Below are 21,371 nucleotides of genomic sequence, written 5' to 3'. Positions count from 1 at the left end.
AAGTATCTAAAAGCTTTTTTTCAAGTTTAAAAGCCTTTGGGGCTTTATGGATAGAGGCAGGGGTTTCGAACCTGGTGTCCGGTAGACTGAGGGGTCTTCAGGGGGTCCACGGTGATGTGTTATATACTCTGGGATAACACAGGCTGCAACTCAATGCAGCTTTGACCAAAAGATACTCCAGACTTTGAAGTAAGTTCAATGTGATTTATTGAACCATTAGCACAGTTCCCTATGAGTTTGACTCTCCTGCTAATCTTGCTATAGTAACTCAGTCTAACTAACCAGTCTGCTCTAAGCCGCGTGGTGGGTGTGATGCGTCTGATCTGCCCCTGTCCTTCTCTTTGAGTGTCGCCTGTGGAAAGAGAAAGAGCATGTGTGCCCTGTCCTTTTATATATGGGTTTCGTAATGCCCCCTTGTGGTAGTGTCTCCTCTGGGTGTCTTGACTGCTCATTGGTTGTGTCCTATTCTACGTGTTCATCAGCTGTATGTCTGCATGTCATAACATCTCCAGTGCTCCCTCTAGTGTTTACTTAGTTGTAGTGTATTTACATTAACCCCTTGTGGATTTACAGTGATGCATATCACCACATCCCCCCTTTTTTCATGTTACATATTTTCTGTACAGTGTTAAAGAAAAGTTGAACAAAAACTGGTGAATAAGTCATGACAAGTACAAGTTATGATGACTGTGATGACGATACAAGATCAAAGAATAGTTATGATGACATTGAGGATTATACAATACCAAATAATAGTTATGAGTCCAAAGTTCATGAACTTACACGGTCGAGTGGCTTTCTTGTGCTGTTATGGAAGTGTCGATGTTGATGCCGTAATTTCCTTGTGAACGCCATCCATATCCCTGTGCTTAAGGAACCAAGAAGTCATCAGGAGGTGTCCAAATGGTCAAATCACGTCGTTGTCTGATTTGGATTCTTTTTTTTTTTCGATGCTTGTGGTAGGGATTCTTGATGTCATCTTTCCTGTCTGACCTGGACTGGTGTCTGTTATTGCGATATTGATGCTGTATGTCAGCTGCCTTGAAAGCGGGTCTGCTTGTTTGTAGTGTAGCAAACGTGAATTTGTAAGATGCATTATCATGCCATGGTATGTCTGCACACTTGCCATTGTCTTGAGCTGTGCTGTCACAGTGTCCTGCATTTGCAGAGTTGTACCATGTCATTGTTCCAGTGTTGTTGTCTTTGTCGTGCTTGTTGTTGACGTTGGTGCCTTTGGTACTCTTCTTGTTGTTGTTTTTGTTGCGCTCCATGACCACACCGAGTGGAGAATTCGAGTCCTTCACAAAGTTACTTGTGTCAGTGTCCTTTGTGACATCTGCTGTTTCATTGAGCGTGCCGTCTCTGATTCCTCGGCGCTCCCCGTCTGGAGTCATGTCCGGTTCACTAGAATCATCTTTGGTTTCTTGATACTCCCCGTCTAGAGTCATTTAAGGTTCTTGTGGATAGGCTCGAGTAGATGAAGGTTGAATTAACGTGGTGTCACTGGAGTCACTAGTAGCCTCACTTTGATTGTCGAGTGCCTCTGTACATACTAGCTGAGATCTGTCAGTCTCGCTGAGATGTTGCACATCTTGTATGGGAATTGTGAAGCCTTTGTCACTTGTCGCGTAGACCTTCAGTGTCTTCTTGTCGGTTACATGAGCTGAGTAGACTGTCAGAGTCTTCTTCTGGTGGCTCAAGTAGTCTGGGTAGACTGTCATAGTCTTTTTGTTGTTCACGTGAGCATGGTAGACTGTCATAGTCTTTTTGTTGTTCATGTGAGCGTGGCAGACTTGCATCGTCTGCTGCTGGTTGCTCAGATAAGGTTGCTAGACCTTCATGGTCTTGTTGTTGCAAGGACTGTGCTCTGGAGTCTTGCGTTGCTTTCATCGTGAAGTCTGCTAACGAGCTCGCTGTGGAGGCTTGTATCGCTCTCTCTGTGGAGTCTGGCGTCGTTCCCTGTGTGAAGTCATGCAGTGGTCTCGCTGTGGAATCGATCTGTGCACTCTCAACGGAGTCGTGGAGTGGTCTCGCAGTGGAGTCTTTCTGTGTTCTCTGTGTGGAGACGTGCAGTGGTCTCACTGTGGAGTCTGTCATCGCTTTATGTGCGGAGTCAGGGATCCTTCGTGATGCGTGGACCACACAAAGACAACAACACTGGAACAACGACTGGTACGACATGGTACCACTCTGCAAATGTAGGACACTGTGACAGCACAACCCAAGACAATGGCAAGTGTGCAGACATACCATGTGGTGTGGTGTCGGGGACTCTTCGTGGTGTGTGGACCACCCTCTGTGTGGAGTCGAGGACTCTTTGTGGTGTGTGGACCACTCCCTTGGCGTCAGGCCGCTCTCCGTGGGCTTGTACCGCTCTCTGTCTCTTGGCGTCAGGCCGCAGCACAATCCTGTACTCATGGGTCGGGATGTCGTCTATGTTGGGCTGAGGATCCTCAAATCCGAAGAAGTCGTCCATGACTGTGTCGGATGCTTCAATGTACAACACATCTCGTTGCGGTTCGGATTTGGTGCTGAGGTCGCCATGTCCAATGATGAAATCATCTTCCGAGTCGTAGTCTTCAAGGACTAAATCATCTTATAGGGCGGTGCTAACTGCTTGTTGCAGGGTTCTGCGAGGTTAATTTCAGCTACTGGTCAAAGTTCAGGCATTGTGCTGTCGTTCCAGGTGCAAGAATTTTGTTTTCTGGGTTCAAATTTTTCTTTCTCTATTTTCGGACATTTCCCTTTAAGTGGGTGTGGTCCAGAGCCTCTGACATCATGACGCTTGTGACATAGAGCATAGGAATGGATTGCGCATGCGCAGATCGCTTTTCCTTTACTGTGCGCTCTTTGCGCAACTGCGCATGCGCGGCTTCTCGCGCATGCACAAAACACTGTTTTGCTGGTTCGCGTCTTCTGGGGAACTGCGCATGTGCAGCTCCTTGCGCAAGATGGCTGCCAATCAAAACTGCCGTTCGCCCCTGCTGCAAGCCTACCTTTGCCTCGTGGTGAGTATAGGCGCCAGTTTTACCGATTTCTGTTGTGTTCACCTCGCAGGAGTTTTCAAACTTGTCGAGGACGGTCTGGAAGTCTCTCTTGTCCTGCCCTTTGGAGTACTTGAAGGAGTTGAAGATTTCTGTTGCACTTTCACCCACAATGGTGAATGGAAGATCTATCTTCTCAGCATCGGCCACGCCATCTGGGTCAGGTGCTACCATGTAAATCTCAAATCTCTGCTTGAATGCACGCCAGTTGGCACTGAGATTGCCGTGGTACCTGAGCTGCTGAGGAACCGGAATCTCGATCATCTTGCCTGGGTGCTGTTGCTGGTAGTCACGGATCTTGCTGAGTTGAACTATGTAGATTCAACAGGCACTACTGGTACCATGATGTGTTATGTACTCTGGGGTAACACAGGCTGCAACTCGATGCAGCTTTGACCAAAAGATACTCCAGACTTTGAAGTAAGTTCAATGTGATTTATTGAACCATTAGCACAGTTCTCTATGAGTTCGACTCTCCTGCTAATCTTGCTATAGTAACTCAGTCTAACTAACCAGTCTGCTCTCAGCCACGTGGTGGGTGTGATGCTCCTGATCTGCCCCTGTCCTTCTCTTTGAGTGTCGCCTGTGGAAAGAGAAAGAGCATGTAACCCTTTGTTGTGTCCTATTCTAAGTGTTCATTAGCTGTATGTCTGCATGTCATGACATCTCCGGTTCTCCCTCCAGGGTTTACTTAGTTGTAGTGTATTTACATTAACCCTTGTGTATTTACAGTGATGCATATCACCTCACACGGAACTGGCGATTGCCACGTGACTAGCAAACGTCGGTTCGAAAGGAGCAACCAAACAATTTCAAAAATAATTACTGCAATAAAATAGGCCAATCAGAGCATAATCTGGGGAGTGAGTGTGCGCGTGAGAGAGAGAGAGTGTGTGTACGTGGGGGGTGGGGGGGGGGGGGGTGGGAGGGGGTGAGTATGTGTGAGAGGTCGAAATCTGGATCTCGCCCTTATTGGTGGAGGCTCATTTAAATATGTCTGCGCCGGACACTCCTGGTGTCCGGGACCTAACGGCTGTGCCTGGGAGACCTCACCAGGGTGCCGTTTAGCACTGGTGTCCACAAACGTGGGTACGGCGTAATGGTAGCTGAGCTGGGCATCGGGCAGGGTGGTACACTCGCACTCCCACTGGCACCCGTGCTTCTTGGCACTGCCAGTAGAGCAGTGGCACTGCCAGGGTGCCCAGGAGTTTCACATAAGCTTTGGTATACTAAGGCAGCCTTCTGTCTGTTTCCATAGCCAGTAATTTCCGGAACAGGTCGCTAGCCTGTCACCAGAGGCTCACAGCTTGAGAGGGTGCCACTCAAGCACAGCTGCCCAGGTGTTCCATTGGCATGTTGGAAGGATTGGCAACACTCAACTGGTTATGAAAGCACCATCCTTGGTCATCAAGTCCTGGGGTGGGGTCAAAACCTGGAGCTTTTGGCTCATAGGCAGCGACACAAAACCTCCTGACAGGGCAGGATAAAGCTCATTCAAAGAGGTAGGTTTTAAGAAGTGTCCGAAAAGAAGTGATGAAATTTAGGGAGCTGCCTAGGCAGCTGAGGGCACAGACTCCAATGGTGGAGCAATTAAAATCAGTGATTGCCAAGAGGCCAGAATTAGAAGAGCACATATTTCTTGAAGGGTTGTGGGGCTGGAGGAGATTCCAAAGATAGGGAGGAGTGAGGACATGGAGGGATTTTAAAAATCAGAGTGTTGTTTATGAGGGAGCAATGTCTGTCAAGCAAGCACAGGGGTGACGGGTGAATGAGATTTGTTGCGAGTACGGATATGGGCAGCAGAATTTGATGACAGCATGATTACAGAGGGTGGAATGTGAAAACTGCTGAAACATGATACAAATTGCCAAATGGAAGAATTTTTTAAAACATCCCACGATGCGTAATGCACTCTAAACAAAAGTGAGGCAAAGGGCATGGTAAGGCAAAAGATGACACAAACCAGAAAAGGCCATCTGAGCAATTTATCGACCTTGTCATTTAGATCTGTATATGGAAGGCATTTGCAACAAGGGGCGGGATTCTCCAACCCCCCGCTGGGCCGGAGAATCGCTGGGGGGCGGCGGATATCTCCGAAGGGTGAAAAGTCGGCGGGAAGTAAATCGCGCCGCCCGCCTCGGAGAATGGCAGGGGCGGGCGCGAGACAATGGACTCCAGGGCTGCCCATATTCTCCCGGCCATGGGCCATGTCGGCGTAAATCAAAACACCTTTTTAATGGAGTCAACCAGTGCAGATGGTTGACGCCGTCCAGCGTGGAGGTAGGTCACGGCCTGGGGGGTGGCCGCAGGAGAGGTGATGGCGTGGCCGCAGTCTGTGTGTGTGGGGGAGAGGTGTGTGTGGGGGTGTGTGCCGGGTGTGGGGGGGGGGGGGGGGGTGGGGGGGGTGAGTTTGGGGAAGTGCCGAGGAAATGGGGGGGGCTGAGTGCCAACGAGGAGGATGGGGGGGATGAGTGCCGGGGGGGGGGGGAAGAGTGCCGGGGACGGTGGGGGTGAGTGCCCAGGGCGGGGGGGTGAGTGCCGGGGACGGGGGGTGAGTGCCGGGGACGGGGGGTGAGGGCCGGGGACGGGGGCTGAGTGCCCGGGACGGGGGGGGTGAGTGCCCGGGATGGGGGGGGTGGTGAGTGCCCGGGACGGGGGGGTGAGTGCCGGGTACGGGGGGATGAGTGCCGGGGACGGGGGGGGGTGAGTGCCCGGGACGGGGGGTGAGTGCCCGGGGACGGGAGGGGATGAGTGACGGCGAGGGGGACGGGGGGGGGATGAGTGCCGGGGACGGGGTGGGGGTGAGTGGCAGCGACGGGGGGTGAGTGCCGGGGGGGGGGGGGGAGGGGATGAGTGACGGCGAGGGGGACGGGGGGGGGGATGAGTGCCGGGGAGGGGTGACTGCCGGGGGGGGGGAGGTGAGTGCCGGGCACGGGGACGGGGGGGGGGTGAGTGCCGGGGACGGGGGGGTGAGTGCCGGGGGGGGGGGGTGAGTGCCGGGGACAGGGGAGGGTGAGTGCCGGGGACGGGGGGGGGGTGAGTGCCGGGGACGGGGGGGTGAGTGCCGGGGAGGGAGGTGCGAGGGTGAGGGAGTTTGTCCACCTGCCCAGGTGCCATCCTCCAACAGTCGCGCCCATGCAGCCCATGCCACCTGGCTGGGGGAGGGGCGGTACGGGCAATGATGACATGTCATGTTCCCCCCCCCCCCTCCCCGCAGGCCATCATGTTTTCTGATCAGCCAGCGATGTTGGCTGCCGTGGCGGCAGCCGCTATTCTCCATGTTGCCCTGGAGGAGGAGGAGGAGGCGCGTGCCAGAGAGGCGGCGCAGGCTGCCGCAGAGGAGCATGCCGCAGAGGGGCAGGCGGCAGCCGCCCAGGCTGGAGGGACCCCCGCCCGACAGGACGAGGAGGAGGAGCAGGGAAAGCACCTAGTGGAGGAGGAACACGAGGAGGGGGAGGAGGATGTCGCGGCGCCACGACAAGTGAGGCACCCGAGGAGGCCCCGTGTGTACCGGCCCCGGTTGTCGTACCAGGACCTCACGGACCGGGAATGCAGGAGGAGACTCCGGATGAGACGGGAAACCGTGGCACACATCTGCCACCTCCTGGCACCGCGTGGCACTGCGGGGGGACACCCTCTCCCCGTGTCCATCAAGGTTACGGTGGCCCTGAACTTTTATGCCACGGGGTAATTCCAGACGCCAGTTGGGGACCTGTCCGGCATCTCGCAGACATCGGTGCACCCGGGCAGTGACAGACGCCCTATATGCCATTGCGGACCGCTACATCCGCTTCCCTGTGGACCAGGCCAGCCAGGATGCCCGGGTCATGGGCTTCTCTGCCGCGGCCGGGTTTCCCATGGTCCAGGGCGCGGCCAGCTGCAGATAACAGGGCCGTGTTCACCAATAGGAAGGGGACCTATTCCATGAACATCCAGGTGGTCTGCGATCACCGCATGATTATCCTGCACGTTTGCGCCCGGTACCCAGGTACTCATACGTGTTGTCACGTTCTTATATCTCCGGCATGTACGAGGGACGCCACCCCGGCTGAGGGGCTGGTTGCTGGGAGACAGGGGTTACCCGTTGCGGTCGTGGCTGAAGACACCTATACGGAAGCCACAGAATGACGCAGAGAACAGCTACAATGATGCCCATGCAGCAACAAGGGGTGTGATAGAGAGGTGCTTTGGCGTGCTCAAAATGCGTTTAAGGTGCCTAGACCTCTCTGGGGGCACCCTCCAGTATCCGTCAGAAAGGGTCGGCCGCATCATTGTGGTGTGCTGCGTCCTGCACAATATATCCCAGCAGAGGGGCGATGTTCCGCAGGCAGAGGAGGGCGGAGTGGGGGAGCAGCAGGAAGAGGCGCAGTCCTCCCCAGATGAGGAGGATGGGGGCAATGGCCAGGGCAGACGGGCTAGACATGGGCGGGTGGCTGTCCACCGTTACCGGCTGGGCCAGCGGGCACGGGACAGGCTGATAGCCGCCCGCTTCACTGACTAGGGGGCGTGGGAATCGGCGAGTATGGCCACATACCGCACACCATGGCAACACCCAGCACCCTCACCCCACCCCCACCCCCAACCACACCCACCCCACCCGCATGCACACCACCCCTCCATTGCAGATCCACCTGCGGCACGAAGGCCGGGCTCTCACCGGCGCCGGTGGAAGCGTGTCTATTGCAGGCCATGGAGGATGATGACAACCCGCTCTGCAATGAGCTCTTGGCTCCACCTCGTTGGACGATGTCTGACCCATGGCCCCAGTACCACCATCCACCCGGACCATCCCTGCATGAGGCTGTGACACTGCAGCGCACGGTCCCGTCCCCTGCCCGGGGGGATGGTGAGGGCGGCCCAGGGGGAAGGGGGCAGACACACCTGAGGCCGACGTGAGACCACCCCTCACACACACACTGGCGCTCAACGTACATGACACCCCCACACGCTTCGGACAGAGCACAAAGGCAGTGTTAAAGTGATTTTAATAACAAACAGTGCATACACAGCCATACACCTCTGTACAAGCCGTACAACTAGCCCCTAAAACTCGTCTGTGCCCTGCACCCGTGCCAACTTACTCAGTGTCTAATTGTTTGGCCTTACGGGCCCTTTGACTACGCCTAGGTGGTTCTCCAGATGGTACAGCAGAACTGGAGGTGGACAATGAATTTGCATTCATTGTACTATTTGACAGCTGTCAGTGGCTAGAAGTGTTTAATTAACTTATGAATAGAATGGTCTCAGCTTACACTGAGATAAAGAACAAAATGCAAACTCTTACCCTCCGTTGACAACATTTTGTGCAGGTAAATTCAGCCTTAAATCTGTTGACAGTTTTAATAACATATCCTGTGGTATAGTTTCCATTCCTTACATAATAAATACAGATGACATGCAAGTTATTAACATGTTAAAGCTTTTATTTTCCATCATAGAATGTTTTCAGGCTTTTGCTGTGAAACAAAACTTACAGTTTTTAATGTTCTTTACTAATTAACGATATGAAAGCACAGCTTTTCCTTTTTCAAATATGAATTTCAAATCCCAGCCTTTACTGCTATATTTGTTTTGACAGAGATGCCATAATCCACAAGTATCTCAGCAAATGCTTTAAAGTTCCAGTTTGTAAAGAGGCAATACATTTAGGTGCAAAAAGACCTGTGGCATTTTGTCAACACCTGCCAATTGTACAGCCCCATTATCCCCCTGTTCCAATTTAACATCCCTGCGTGTGTCTGAACATATCAGAGCAGACCCCTTTTCCCCAACTTTGGTTCTGAGGTGTTGGGTGCTCTGAGGTACAGACGAACCAACACGGTTGCGATTGGTACAACACAGTTTTATTCCATCTAACTATTTATACATCAGACTTGGTACTCAGCACGTTGTGACTGTGTGAGTGTCTTGCTAATGAGGTCCTGGCCCTGTGCTGTCTCCAGGTGGACTGCCCAGGAAGTGTCGTGTTTCTTGTCTTATACTGTGTCTGCTCTTGTCTGTGATTGGCTGTCGTGTTATGTGTGCTAATTGGTCCGTTGGTCTGTCTATCATTATGTGTGTGTTATGATGTATGTTTGAATATCATGACATCCCCCCTTTTTTACAAGATTATGTGCCTACGTGGTTATAAATATAAATGTGTCCTGAGTGCAGCTAAAGGTGTGTGTGTGTGCGTAATATTTACATCATGTACATGGGGCTTAACTATATACAAGGGGCGATGGCAGGTGTGACATGCTAATGAGGTTGTACCATAACAAAAGAAGAACAACGTTGAAATTTGGAACGATCAAATGAGGCCTGTAATGATAAAACAGTGACATGTTACAAAACAGTAGTTGCAAAAGTTTGACGTGTGAACAGTCTCATAAGTCCAGTCTAGTAGGTGGGCGACGAATTCGGCTTGACCGCCTCAAGGGTGGGTCGAGAACCCCCGGCTAAGGTGCGAGCCTGGCCACGGGCGGCGACAGAAGGGGCATGGTATATGGCAGCTCCACGAAGTCGCTATCAGGAACCAGTGGAGGACACGGCGTCTGTGTAGGGTCCCGTTGCGAGCGTGGAAGTAAGCGAAGGGCTCGGCGATTGCGCCTACGTACGGATCCATCCGGCATGCGTACCAGGAACGAGCGGGGAGCCACGCGTCGGAGAACTTCGGCAGATGCTGACCAGCCACTGTCTGGTAGGTGGATGCGGACGTTGTCTCCAGGGGCCAGGGAGGGAAGATCAGTTGCCCGTATGTCGTACGATCTCTTCTGGCGATCGCGCTGCAGTTGCATCCTATGCAGTACCGGAGCATGGTCTATTGTTGGTGCCAGGATGGAAGGCACAGTGGTTCTGAGGGTGCGACCCATCAGCAGCTGTGCTGGTGAGAGACCAGTGGCTAGTGGTCTCTCACGCAGTTTTGTTCCATCTAACTATTTATACATCAGACTTGGTACTCAGCACGTTGTGACTGTGTGAGTGTCTTGCTAATGAGGTCCTGGCCCTGTGCTGTCTCCAGATGGACTGCCCAAGAAGTGTTGTGTTTCTTGTCTTATACTGTGTCTGCTCTTGTCTATGGTTGGTCTGTCTATCATTATGTATGTGTTATGATGTATGTTTGAATATCATGACAGGTTCTACTATCTGATGCAGTATGTATGTGAAAGAGGGGCAGCTCTTACTGCAGTAGTATAGGTCTCCACAGCATGAAGCTTTTGTGTTCCTGGAACCTTTCAGCTTTTCCAGGGGTTTTAGCAGCATCAGATAGTCAGCAGTGAAGATATGTAACAAGCAAGTGGCCCACATTACATTTGTAAAAGGCAGACATGAGGCCACACTCATGCACCACCTAACCACCTGGAGGCTCAGGAGTGGAGCTGTAATGTCACATGAGCTAAACCATATGTGCCTAATTTTCAATCCGATTTTCAGATGTTTAATGTATGCTGAAGACAAAAATTAAAATATTTTGATTGCGGTAACAATATCTGCAAACCGGCTCTTGAGATGGACTTTCACTTCTTAACAGCTTTGATCTTGGTGTGTCTTTTTTTTAGATTTATGGAAGACCTGCAAACAGAGGTGCAAGAGATTGAATTTCAAGAATTCTCGCGAGGCATGAGAACCATGAGAAGAGAGGAGTTTGCAGCATGGCTGCTCCATTTCACTGATGAACAAAACCGTGATCTTTACTGGAAAAATGTGAAGCAAATTCCTCCAGGAGAGGTTAGCATTAATCTAATGTCAAGATAATCTCTCAAGCTGAATCCTTGACCAAATGGCAATATTTATATGTCCCATTTCTATCAATCTGAATTAACTTATCCATGAGGAATGCTGTTATATACAATGCATCACAATTTATAATGCATATAAATATCCTTTCTTGTAATAGGAACTTGTAACATCGCCATCCAAGATAAATTAGCATTTTTACAACAGGTGTTTAATAATTGTTTAATAATCATACGAGGAGGGTATGGGACAAGGGAGGAGGTGGGGTGGGGGTGGGATTGCAGGGGAGGAGGGAAGGAACTGGGGGACAGGTTTCAAAGAGCAGAATCGGGCCAGAGGGAGCAGCGACCGGGTTCAACTGAGAGGACGGCGAGGCCATGGTGAGCCCATAGCGCGGGAATGCGTGAGTCTTCTGTCATCGTGTAATTTAGCGAGCTTGGCTGAATCCCACGTGAGGACATAAAATAAGAGCATTTTTACAAAATAGATTAAAAATACAGATTTTCATATTTATATTTTATATTATTATATATGTATCTATAATATGCAAACTTTAATAATATATCAAATGTTACTGTACTACTTTATGGCTCTTCAGGTTTTGCTGTCGTTTGGAGTCAGGTTCATTTTCAAGAGTTTATTTTATATATATTTGTCCCTGGGATGTGGGCATTACTGGTTAGGCCAGCCTTTGTTGCCCATCCCTAATTGCCCTTGAGAAGTTGGTGGTGAGTTAAAATGGGGTCACATTGAGAAAGAGTTTGTGAAGCACTGTTGTAGTCCTTTGCTTCACCTCACATATATATATATATATATAATCCAGCAAAGTTATGTTCTGTTGTTAGTAAAGACTTAATCTTGAATGACATGCACTAACTCCAGCGAATGCCGAGGTCATTGTGGTAATTTTATACAAACGCATTGGCTAACAGTCTTGACGGTAATAAAAGGTAAACAAAGTGAAACTAATAGTTCTACCCGTTTGAAGTCTAATCATTCCAGCTAGTTAAAGAGGCTTCGGAGCATTTGACTAAAGATCATAAGACATGCTGTCATTAAATGATTCCTTGACACATCAAAATTTTAGACTTTATTATCTTCTGCCACAAATTTTCAGAACTTTTTGCTATCGGCCACTTGCTCACCTGCAACTGATCAAGTAACTCCAATTTATATTTATTTAATCAAATAACTTCATATCGGTTTCTTTCTCTTGCCCAACTAACTTGTTATAATTTCCAATCGTTAGTTTCCTTCTGTTGGTGATATAGATTCTTACCTGCATCTGACTCACTATCACTTTAAAGCGATAGTTAACCATTTTGTTAACTTCAGCAGACTCCCTGACTGGCAAGTGTATTTTTCTTCATCCAGTGTTTGCCTTTGAAACCTGTGTATATGGAATTAATGTATTTTATACAGTTTTAAACAATCTGGTAATCATCATGGCAATATGTGTAGATGATTATGTTTCGTAACAGAGTATTAAACTGTAGTCAGAACAGAAAAGGTAGGCTAGTTAATTAAACCATATCATATATAAGCAACTTTTGTCTCATATGTAAGAATATTTTTTTTTAATTGTAGGTATTATAATTGGGACAACTTTGTAATGATATGCATATTGACTGGGATGTAAAGGGTTAACAAGTTAATGATAATCATTCATACCACTAGAGGGAACCACAGATCAGTCATATAAATATCATGTGACTAGGGGATTCTGGGATTAGATTAGAAAATGATTAGATGAGGAGTTAGATTAGGAGTTAAGAGTTAGGAGAGCTGGAAGAGTGTCAGGCATAGAGAACAATTGTATACTTGTGAGTTCTGTTAGAGATAGCATAGTTTTATACAATAACCTTCTACTTTAAGAATGTGAATGAATCTTAGTTCGTAGTGTATTAAATTTATAGTTTTGTTCATTAAAAAAGCTTTATTCAACACTACGCATCCGAGCCATCCAGAATAGAGATTACAACAAACTTAAGGTCATGAAAGGTGCTACATAAAATTAGCTCCTTTTTTCTATAATTCTTACCAATTACTAATTTGATGTTTACCTCCTCTGTCCTGGTAACATATTGAAACATGTTAAAAACAATTCCTGTATTGATATCACAATGCACAATATCCAGATAGATGTAAAATAAAATGGAACTGTTCTTTATTACTGTCTTCTTGTATTATGTAATTGGAAGTTCCTGATTGGCCTACTGTTCCAAACATGTTTGCTTCCATTTCATATCAACTATTTTTTTTAGGCATATAGGAACTTAATGTCTACACCCATCCTGGTGTCCTGCTATAACTTCAGCAGACATCTACCAGAATGGGCTGAAACACAGACATACAATGTTCCTGCCTTGAGCTCCAATTTATGAATTTTATTGTAGTTCTGGAGCTTTAGTCCACCCCATTCATGGTCAGCAGTGCAAGAAGGGTTAGGCTAAGGTAAGATTATCCTCCATTCGGGAGCTTCTATCGTGTAGGACTTCAAAGGGGCCAGACATAGCCTTGGTAGCGATATGTCTGGTGCGAACTCCACTCCAACCACTGTGTCACAATATGTGGCTTTCCTGGCAGGCAAATACTCCATATTTGCTTCCCATGGATGAAAGTAGGGGAACATTCCTCTGACCCCAAAACCTCAACCAGAATCAGTGTTGGAAGTTCCTCGCAGGTATGCCTCCACCCATAGACCAGAATGCAGTTACTGTGATCTCTCTTCTCCCTCGCTTTCTTTCTCTTTTGTTCCCTCTTCCCTCCTCTTTCCTCTCTCTTTCTATCTCTCTCTGTCTATGTATGTCATGGAATCTATCCTTAAATATTAACTGGTTATCCATTATGTTCCAGAGCATTTCCTTTGAAGAATTCAGAGCTTTTTGTTATTTTATGAATTGTCTTGAGGATTTTGCTTTCACCATGCATATGTTCACTGCAGCCAATCGTCCTGTTGGAATAGGTATGTATGGAGCAGCATTATAAATTATTCTGACATCGCAAAGGTAGTTTGATTGAGACAATATTTTTCATTCTAATAGTATCAAAATGAGAGAATGTGCTAGAGTCAGGTCATCTCAAGATCTAAATTTGCATTATGATCATTTGTGCTGATTTTACCTAATTGTTAACATTTCTTCATCCTGCGGTCCTGACTTTGCAAGAATACCTTGTCCAGTGAGTCATTGTTCATGTGTGTCCATGCATGGAAATTAATAGTCAGCGGGCGATCCACCACAACAACGTTTACAACTGGATGGAAGCTCAGATGTTTGGATGCTTGGCGAGCTGAGATGTGTGTGGCTTTTGACCCACTCGTCAAAGAGCCTTCTCGTGTTCACTATTTAGGTTCACCTCCAGACAAGACAACGGGTGAAGTACCAAGGAGCTTTGAGGAGATGAGGGAAAGTGAGAAAACAAGTTAAAACAATACTACCCATTGCGTAATACTCTGCTTCGACAAGGTCCAATTGTATATTGGGGGGACTGTGGGGCAGCACGGTAGCATTGTGGATAGCACAATTGCTTCACAGCTCCAGGGTCCCAGGTTCGATTCCGGCTTGGGTCACTGTCTGTGCGGAGTCTCCACATCCTCCCCGTGTGTGCGTGGGTTTCCTCCACGTGCTCCGGTTTCCTCCCACAGTCCAAAGATGTGCAGGTTAGGTGGATTAGCCATGATAAATTGCCCTTAGTGTCCAAAATTGCCCTTAGTGTTGGGTGGGGTTACTGGGTTCTGGGGATCGGGTGGAGGTGTTGACCTTGGGTAGGGTGCTCTTTCCAAGAGCCGGTGCAGTCTCGATGGGCCGAATGGCCTCCTTCTGCACTGTAAATTCTATGATAATCTATGGTATTCTCCTGAAGAGAAAATTAACCTTTTTGCCTTATATTAGCTTGAATAATATGCCTGGTTATTTATTAGAATCACATCAAGTGTTGAACTTTCAGGCACAACCCTCATGACTTTGAGAAGCGGTCTAGCTGCACATTGTATGGTCACTTAATGACACCCAAGTTGTGCACCCAGGTGAGTTCATTGAATTTCTTGTGCACTGAAGACTAGTTTTCTGTGCATACAACAGCATGGCCTATTATAGACCCTACATGGCCTGCAGAAAGGCCTCCTTTGTGAGGCATAGAAAGCATAGGCCCATTTCCAGTGACATGTCCAAGTGTCTCCAGCTGATTCTATAGACCCTCAACTTGGATCGTGCAACACATCTCAAGTAGATACAACACCCCTCTTGTGATTTATTTGCAGTTTCTCTTCATCTAATTCCTTGAGGGTACAAGAATTCCCAGAACAATGCTTTTTGTCCCAGTGCAGCCTTCAAAAGCAAAGCCAACAAAGTATACCGCACAGTCACTCCCATTACAAGTAAATATAGCTTTCAAAGAAATACCAGATAGTGAAATACCACTGCCCCTGAAAAATAGGCCTTCAACAATGACATTGCATTCCTGGAGCAATGGCATCGTTCAGAATTAAAATTTGATGGGCCCCAACTTATGTTGAATGGGTTGCGACTAAAGATCTGCATCACAACAAATTATTTATTGTGCAGGTGATTTAAGACAATTGAAACATGAAATACATTAACTTTTGACCTGCTTTTAACTTTTCAATCAAAACATTTAATATGTTTTAATTGGCCAAATGCTGCGTAAGTCCATGGCAGCCTTTCAAACAACGTATTATTTGTGTGGGAAAAAAAGTATTTTCTATGTCCTGATGTTTCCAATGCTATTGGATCAACTTGATGTAAATGTAATGCATGTTTTTCATGTTAAATTTAGGACACTTCAAGAGAGCTGTGAAAGTTGCAACAGGGCAAGAACTGTCAGATAATGTTCTTGATACTGTCTTCAAGATTTTTGACGTGGATGGAGATGGATGTCTGAGCAAACAAGAGTTCCTTGGAGTGATTGTGTCCAGACTCCATCGAGGCTTGAAGGTAAAATAAGGTTGCTGCATTTTCCAAAGCAGGAGTTTAAAGTATGAGCACCAATGAGAGTTGATCTTTATGACTCCAAGGCATACTGACTGAATATGCTGCTAACTGAGCCACAACTGATACTAAGTACTGAACTATATTGAATATGGAGAACAAAATCAAGCCATTCAACCCAACAGATTCATGTTGATGTTTATAATCAACATGAACCTAATTCATCTAACCCTAACAACATATTCCTTTCTCCTGCATTGATCTAACTTCCCTTAATTGCATCAATACTTTTCACTTTAACTGTTCGGTGTTCAATTCCACATTCTAACCACTCTCTAGAGTAATGAAGTTATTCCTGAATTAATTAATTATTGGATTTATAAGGATTTATATTTATGGTCCCTATTTATGTCTACCCTATTAAAATCTTTATGAACTTGAAGAGCTCCATCAACTCAACCCCCATTTCTCTTTTCTAGAGAAAAGAGCACCATGCTGCGGGTCAGTGTTTTGTGATCAGTTTGACCTCTCAGATAAGATATTAGCTGAAGAATCAGAAACAAATGGTGCTTTTAGTTATGTTTGGGTAGGATGTTCCAGAGTTCAATTTTCTTTTATTCGCTCAGGGTGTCACCAGCATTTATTGCCCCACCCTAATTGTCCTTGAACCGAATGGCTTGCTAGGCCATTTCAGAGGGCATTGAAGAGTCAACCACATTGCTGTGGCTCTGGAATCACATGTAGGCCAGACCAGGTAAGGGTGGCAGGTTTCCTTTCTGTTACCACACTCTGGGCTATGCGCAGTCGATTCTAATCCCAAAGACCCCGGAGTCCCATCACAAGTGAATTAACCAATAATTCATATAAAGGTTCTGAGATCTTTGACCCTTGACTGCTCCAATGACTTACGGGCACCAGATTTGCAAGTGAAACACAACAACTATTTATTTAGAACAAAAATAGAGATAAGACATGAAATAATAATACAATAACGGCCAGCTAATCTACCACTCCCCCCCTTTTACCACCCCACCTTCTACCCAAACACACACATGACAGACACACATAGAGGGAGGAGAAGGGCAACATAATAGGAATTAAAATGATTTGAAAGATGAGTGTCCTTGCTTTGGATATTCAAGCAGCAGGCTGTCCTCCCAGGGCGCAAAGTGATTGGAACCAGTGGTTAGATTGCAAACATGGATCTTCTGGCAGCGCCATTCAGTCAGAACCCCAAGGCGGTAGGGTTTTCTCTCGGGGAGTCACTTTAACTTTTATTATCCAGGGCCTTCACTCAAAAGAACATCTTCAGGCCTATGTAATTCTTAATTGTTTCTAAATCCACCAGGATGACCAGCAGCCATTCTGAAATAAGAACAGAGTTCTCCACACAAGATTCTAAGAGGGTTTTTAAACTATCTTCTTTCAGCTGATGGTTTGTCTATATTCCCTTAATATTTTCTTTGTCCCCTCTCAAACCACTGAGAGTTGCCTCAGTCTGAGTTTCACTTTCACTAGAATGTTCTCCAACTGTGCTGAGGAGAAAACAGAGTCTCCAGTCAGGTGTCAAGAAGAGATTTACCCTTTCAGAGAGAGAGAACCTCAAAGGGCCTCCCTCAGCTATGAGTTCAAAACGAAACTAAAATAAGATGAAGCCTTCCTGTCTTTGCAGAACATTCCAGGGTAGTCAGCACAAATCAGCATAGATTGTCAGCTAAGACCCGGCAATATAAAATAGCTCATTGGCCACAGCCAAGTCCATCAAGCTGTGACATCATTGATGTCAAAACAAATAGCACATCCTGCTGGAGGTTCTTTTTTTTAATTAAAGGTGAAGTCCATCTTAAAGGTATAGGGAAATTTTTGTCCAAGTACAAAAATTGAAATAGTAGAATAACAGAAATTAAAAGGAAAAAAACAAGGGACAGACAAGGATTAACAGGAATATACTTACATTCCCTTAAAGAACATGAGTAAACAAGATGGGGGTTTTAGGACCACCTACAGTGGTTTTATGGTCATCATTCTACTTTAAATTCCAGATTTTTATTGAACTCAAATTTCACCATCTGCTGTGGGATTTGAACCCAGGTCCCCAGAGCATTACCCTGGATTACCATTCAATGACAATACCACTATGCCACCACCTCAACAAGTCTGATGTGTCTATTTACAGTAACTGAGACTCAATACTTTGGTTTCAACAGGCACCAACACAACATGGTTTCAAGGGCTATTTGAAATGTGTGAAGAAGGAGACTATTGTTGGAGTTCATGAAGCCTGGAAGCAGTCTGGAAGAAGCCCCTGTTAATACTACTGAACATATGATCCTTACATAAAATAGTCTAATGCTTTAAATGAGAGCCAGCTCGTTGAGTAAACTTTGTCACAGTGGGCTATTAAAAAGCTGAAAATTATCTAGGGTTAGCAGAAAGTTTCTGTTTAACAAAATGTCATAAATATATCCTGTTTACGTGTATAAACAGAGTATTTAGACAAAAATAAAGCAACATTGCCTTCATGAAAATGTATTTGGCAAATCCTTTCTCATTTATATGCTTACGCTGTAATTTAATGTTGTAGGACACTTCAAAACATATCATTGTGTCACTGATGTGTGACATCATTCTGAAGATGGTATGTGGTCCTTTTGACTCTTTTTGTTCCTCCAAATTGAAAGTTTTAACCAGCATTTTTTCTTGAAGGCAATGCATTTAATAACATAATGTGAATTAAATTAGACCTAGTGAATCAGTTAGATATTGTTGTTGGTTACATTTATTCAGAAATGCTCATACGAAATACAAAATGAGAATTTGTCTGCTTAGTGCCGCTTCCAGTGCACTTTGCAGACTTACTTCTATTCCTCAGGGACTGGATCACAGGCCTCTATCTGGGTGGCGTTCTTCATTAATATCATTAATGAAGAACGCTCGGGACTGTCCCACAGCATTGCTTGTCCCCAGGAATCAATATAAGTCTGCATAGGTGTAGGACCACTAGAAGTGGCTTGACACAATCAAATTTTTCCCCCAAAAAATATTTAATCTACACTACTTCAGTGCAATGCAATAAAATATTCAGGGATTTCATTGAATGTTACTTCAATTTATTGTATACAAATATACATTTAAGACTCTAAGACAAAAATAATTTTTTAATAAAATCAATTAGTCTAAGATGTAAACCTCTACATTACAGGTAATTTATCCTAATTGTGCATCTGCTGTGAGGTCACAAGGCAATTATTCTTCAACCCTAATTACTTTTTAAATGTTCAGATACAGCTGCTCTTTGACTTTGTTTTTTCATGTTTGAATATTTAAGGGATACAATGATTTCATCTGGAGCTGAATCTGGAATCGCTATAATATGTGGACTGTTTCTCTTGCACTAATAAAGTTAGGCTTGTGAAATCTGTATTTTAATTTATTGTGTGCCAGAACATACCTGACCAGTACAAGCATTTTCTTAGCACACCAGAGTCACAGAACCACTAATTACTTTTAACAAGAAAAAAAACATTGATTAAATGCCCCCCTTATCTTAAAACACACAGTTTTTAGGGTTAACACAGATTACAAACTACATCTTAATCTACAATGGTCTCTTTAACACACACTCCCTTTTAAGCACACAAGATTACTGTGGGCAGATACACTCTCCATTCTGAACCCCAAGTGAATAGAACAAAGAACAAAGAAAATTACAGCACAGGAACAGGCCCTTCGGCCCTCCCAGCCTGCGCCGATCCAGATCCTTTATCTAAACCTGTCACCTATTTTCCAAGGATCTACTTCCCTCTGTTCCCCACCCGTTCATATATCTGTCTAGATGCATCTTAAATGATGCTATTGTGCCCGCCTCTACCACCTCCGCTGGCAAAGCGTTCCAGGCACCCACCACCCTCTGCGTAAAAATCTTTCCACGCACATCTCCCTTAAACTTTCCTCCTCTCACCTTGAAATCATGGCCCCTTGTAATTGACACCCCCATTCTTGGAAAAAGTTTGTTGCTATCCACCCTGTCCATACCTCTCATAATTTACGCAGTATTCCAAATGTGGCCTAACCAAAGTCCTATACAACTGTAACATGACCTGCCGACTCTTGTACTAAATACCCTGTCCGATGAAGGCAAGCATGCTGTATGCCTTCTTGACCACTCTATCGACCTGTGTTGCCACCTTCAGGGTACAATGGACCTGAACTCCCAGATCTCTCTGTACATCAACTTTCCCCAGGACTCTTCCACTGACCGTATAGTCCGCTCTTGAATTAGATCTTCCAAAATGCATCACCTCGCATTTGCCTGGATTGAACTCCATCTGCCATTTCTCTGCCCAACTCTCCAATCTATTTATATTTTGCTGTATTCTCTGACAGTCCTCCTCGCTATCTGCAACTCCACCAATCTTAGTATCATCTGCAAACTTGCTAATCAGACCACCTATACCTTCGTCCAGATCATTTATGTATATCACAAACAACAGTGGTCCGAGCACGGATCCCTGTGGAATACCACTAGTCACCTTTCTCCATTTTGAGACACTCCCTTCCACCACTACTCTCTGTCTCCTGTTGCCCAGCCAGTTCTTTATCCATCTAGCTAGTACACCCTGAACCCCATACAACTTCACTTTTTCCATCAACCTGCCATGGGAAACTTTATCAAACACCTTACTGAAGTCCATGTATGTGGATGTCTCCTTAGAGACCCCCCAGTTGATTGTCATATGAGAGTTTCCAAACTTCACTCCCAAAAACACTTTCAAATTGTCTCTTGTTATTGTGTTTTCCCTTAGCGGTTTCCATTGCGAAATCTAGACCAGGTTTTCCAAATGTCATTTTTCAACAAAACATATGCTCCACTTTTAGCAGAGAATCCAGTCCAGGATTTTACACCAGCCCCTTTAGGATTTCTTTGTCTTGACTGCTGTGCAAACTGCTCACAATAACTTGAACTCTCGATTTCCAAATTCTGACAAAATAGCATCGGACTTTTCATTTACCTTTAAAGGCTGCTGTGCCACTTTAAATCTGCTTATTACTATTACATCTTTTACTCGGAGCACTTTATTTACTCTTCCTTGAATTCCTCTGAACAATCTCTTGGTCTCTGTTCACGTAACTCCTTAACTCCAGTGGGCTTCAACATTCTTTACCAATTCCTTGGTTATCTGGACTGTAGCTTGGACTTTAAGAAGAATGCCTCTTTGCAGCTCCTGTCAAGTCTATCTTCTGACAAAGTTGAGAGATGTTCACTCCCTGAGGTCCTGTCTCCAACTTCCTACAAATTCAGCTAAAACTAAAACTCAACAACTTTTTTTATCCTCACAAGAGCCTCCAGTTGCTAAGCAACCCCTGATAGTTCTATTTATTCTTCACATCGTGACCCCCTCTAAGCACAATAGAATCACAGTTCAAATTGAAACCAGCCCTCACACATAAAAACACCTTTGTCCATTATGAATCTAACTATCGGTTTTACCCTTCTAGGCACAGAAACATTCAATTAAACCCACTTAAAGCTACTGTATTTCTAATGTTTAACAATACAAATAGAAATCCCTTAAAGCTACCTTTACTTTCCACATTTGTGCAAACATTTACTGTAATGCTTGTGGCATGCAACCAACATATTGTTTAATTGCCAAACTCA

The 21,371-nt window shown here is 45.8% G+C and overlaps 1 protein-coding gene across 2 annotated transcripts in view; it reads left to right on the top strand.

The window, feature by feature from the left end:
• micu2 (mitochondrial calcium uptake 2) overlaps positions 1-19,126 on the top strand; it is a 736,923-nt gene extending 717,797 nt beyond the window's left edge. For both annotated transcript variants that reach the window (XM_072476850.1, XM_072476849.1), the window contains 4 exons: positions 10,583-10,751; positions 13,617-13,725; positions 15,558-15,715; positions 17,917-19,126. In XM_072476850.1, coding sequence (XP_072332951.1) covers positions 10,583-10,751; positions 13,617-13,725; positions 15,558-15,715; positions 17,917-18,021 — 541 coding nt within the window. In that variant the 3' untranslated portion in view covers positions 18,022-19,126. The remainder of the gene's footprint in view (positions 1-10,582; positions 10,752-13,616; positions 13,726-15,557; positions 15,716-17,916) is intronic.
• Positions 19,127-21,371: the final 2,245 nt, after the last annotated feature.

The sequence above is a fragment of the Scyliorhinus torazame genome, chromosome 15, assembly GCF_047496885.1.
Source record: "Scyliorhinus torazame isolate Kashiwa2021f chromosome 15, sScyTor2.1, whole genome shotgun sequence".
NCBI classification, from domain to species: domain Eukaryota; kingdom Metazoa; phylum Chordata; class Chondrichthyes; order Carcharhiniformes; family Scyliorhinidae; genus Scyliorhinus; species Scyliorhinus torazame.
Note: the sequence above shows the minus strand (reverse complement) of the source record. Positions and strands in the feature narration are given on the sequence as shown.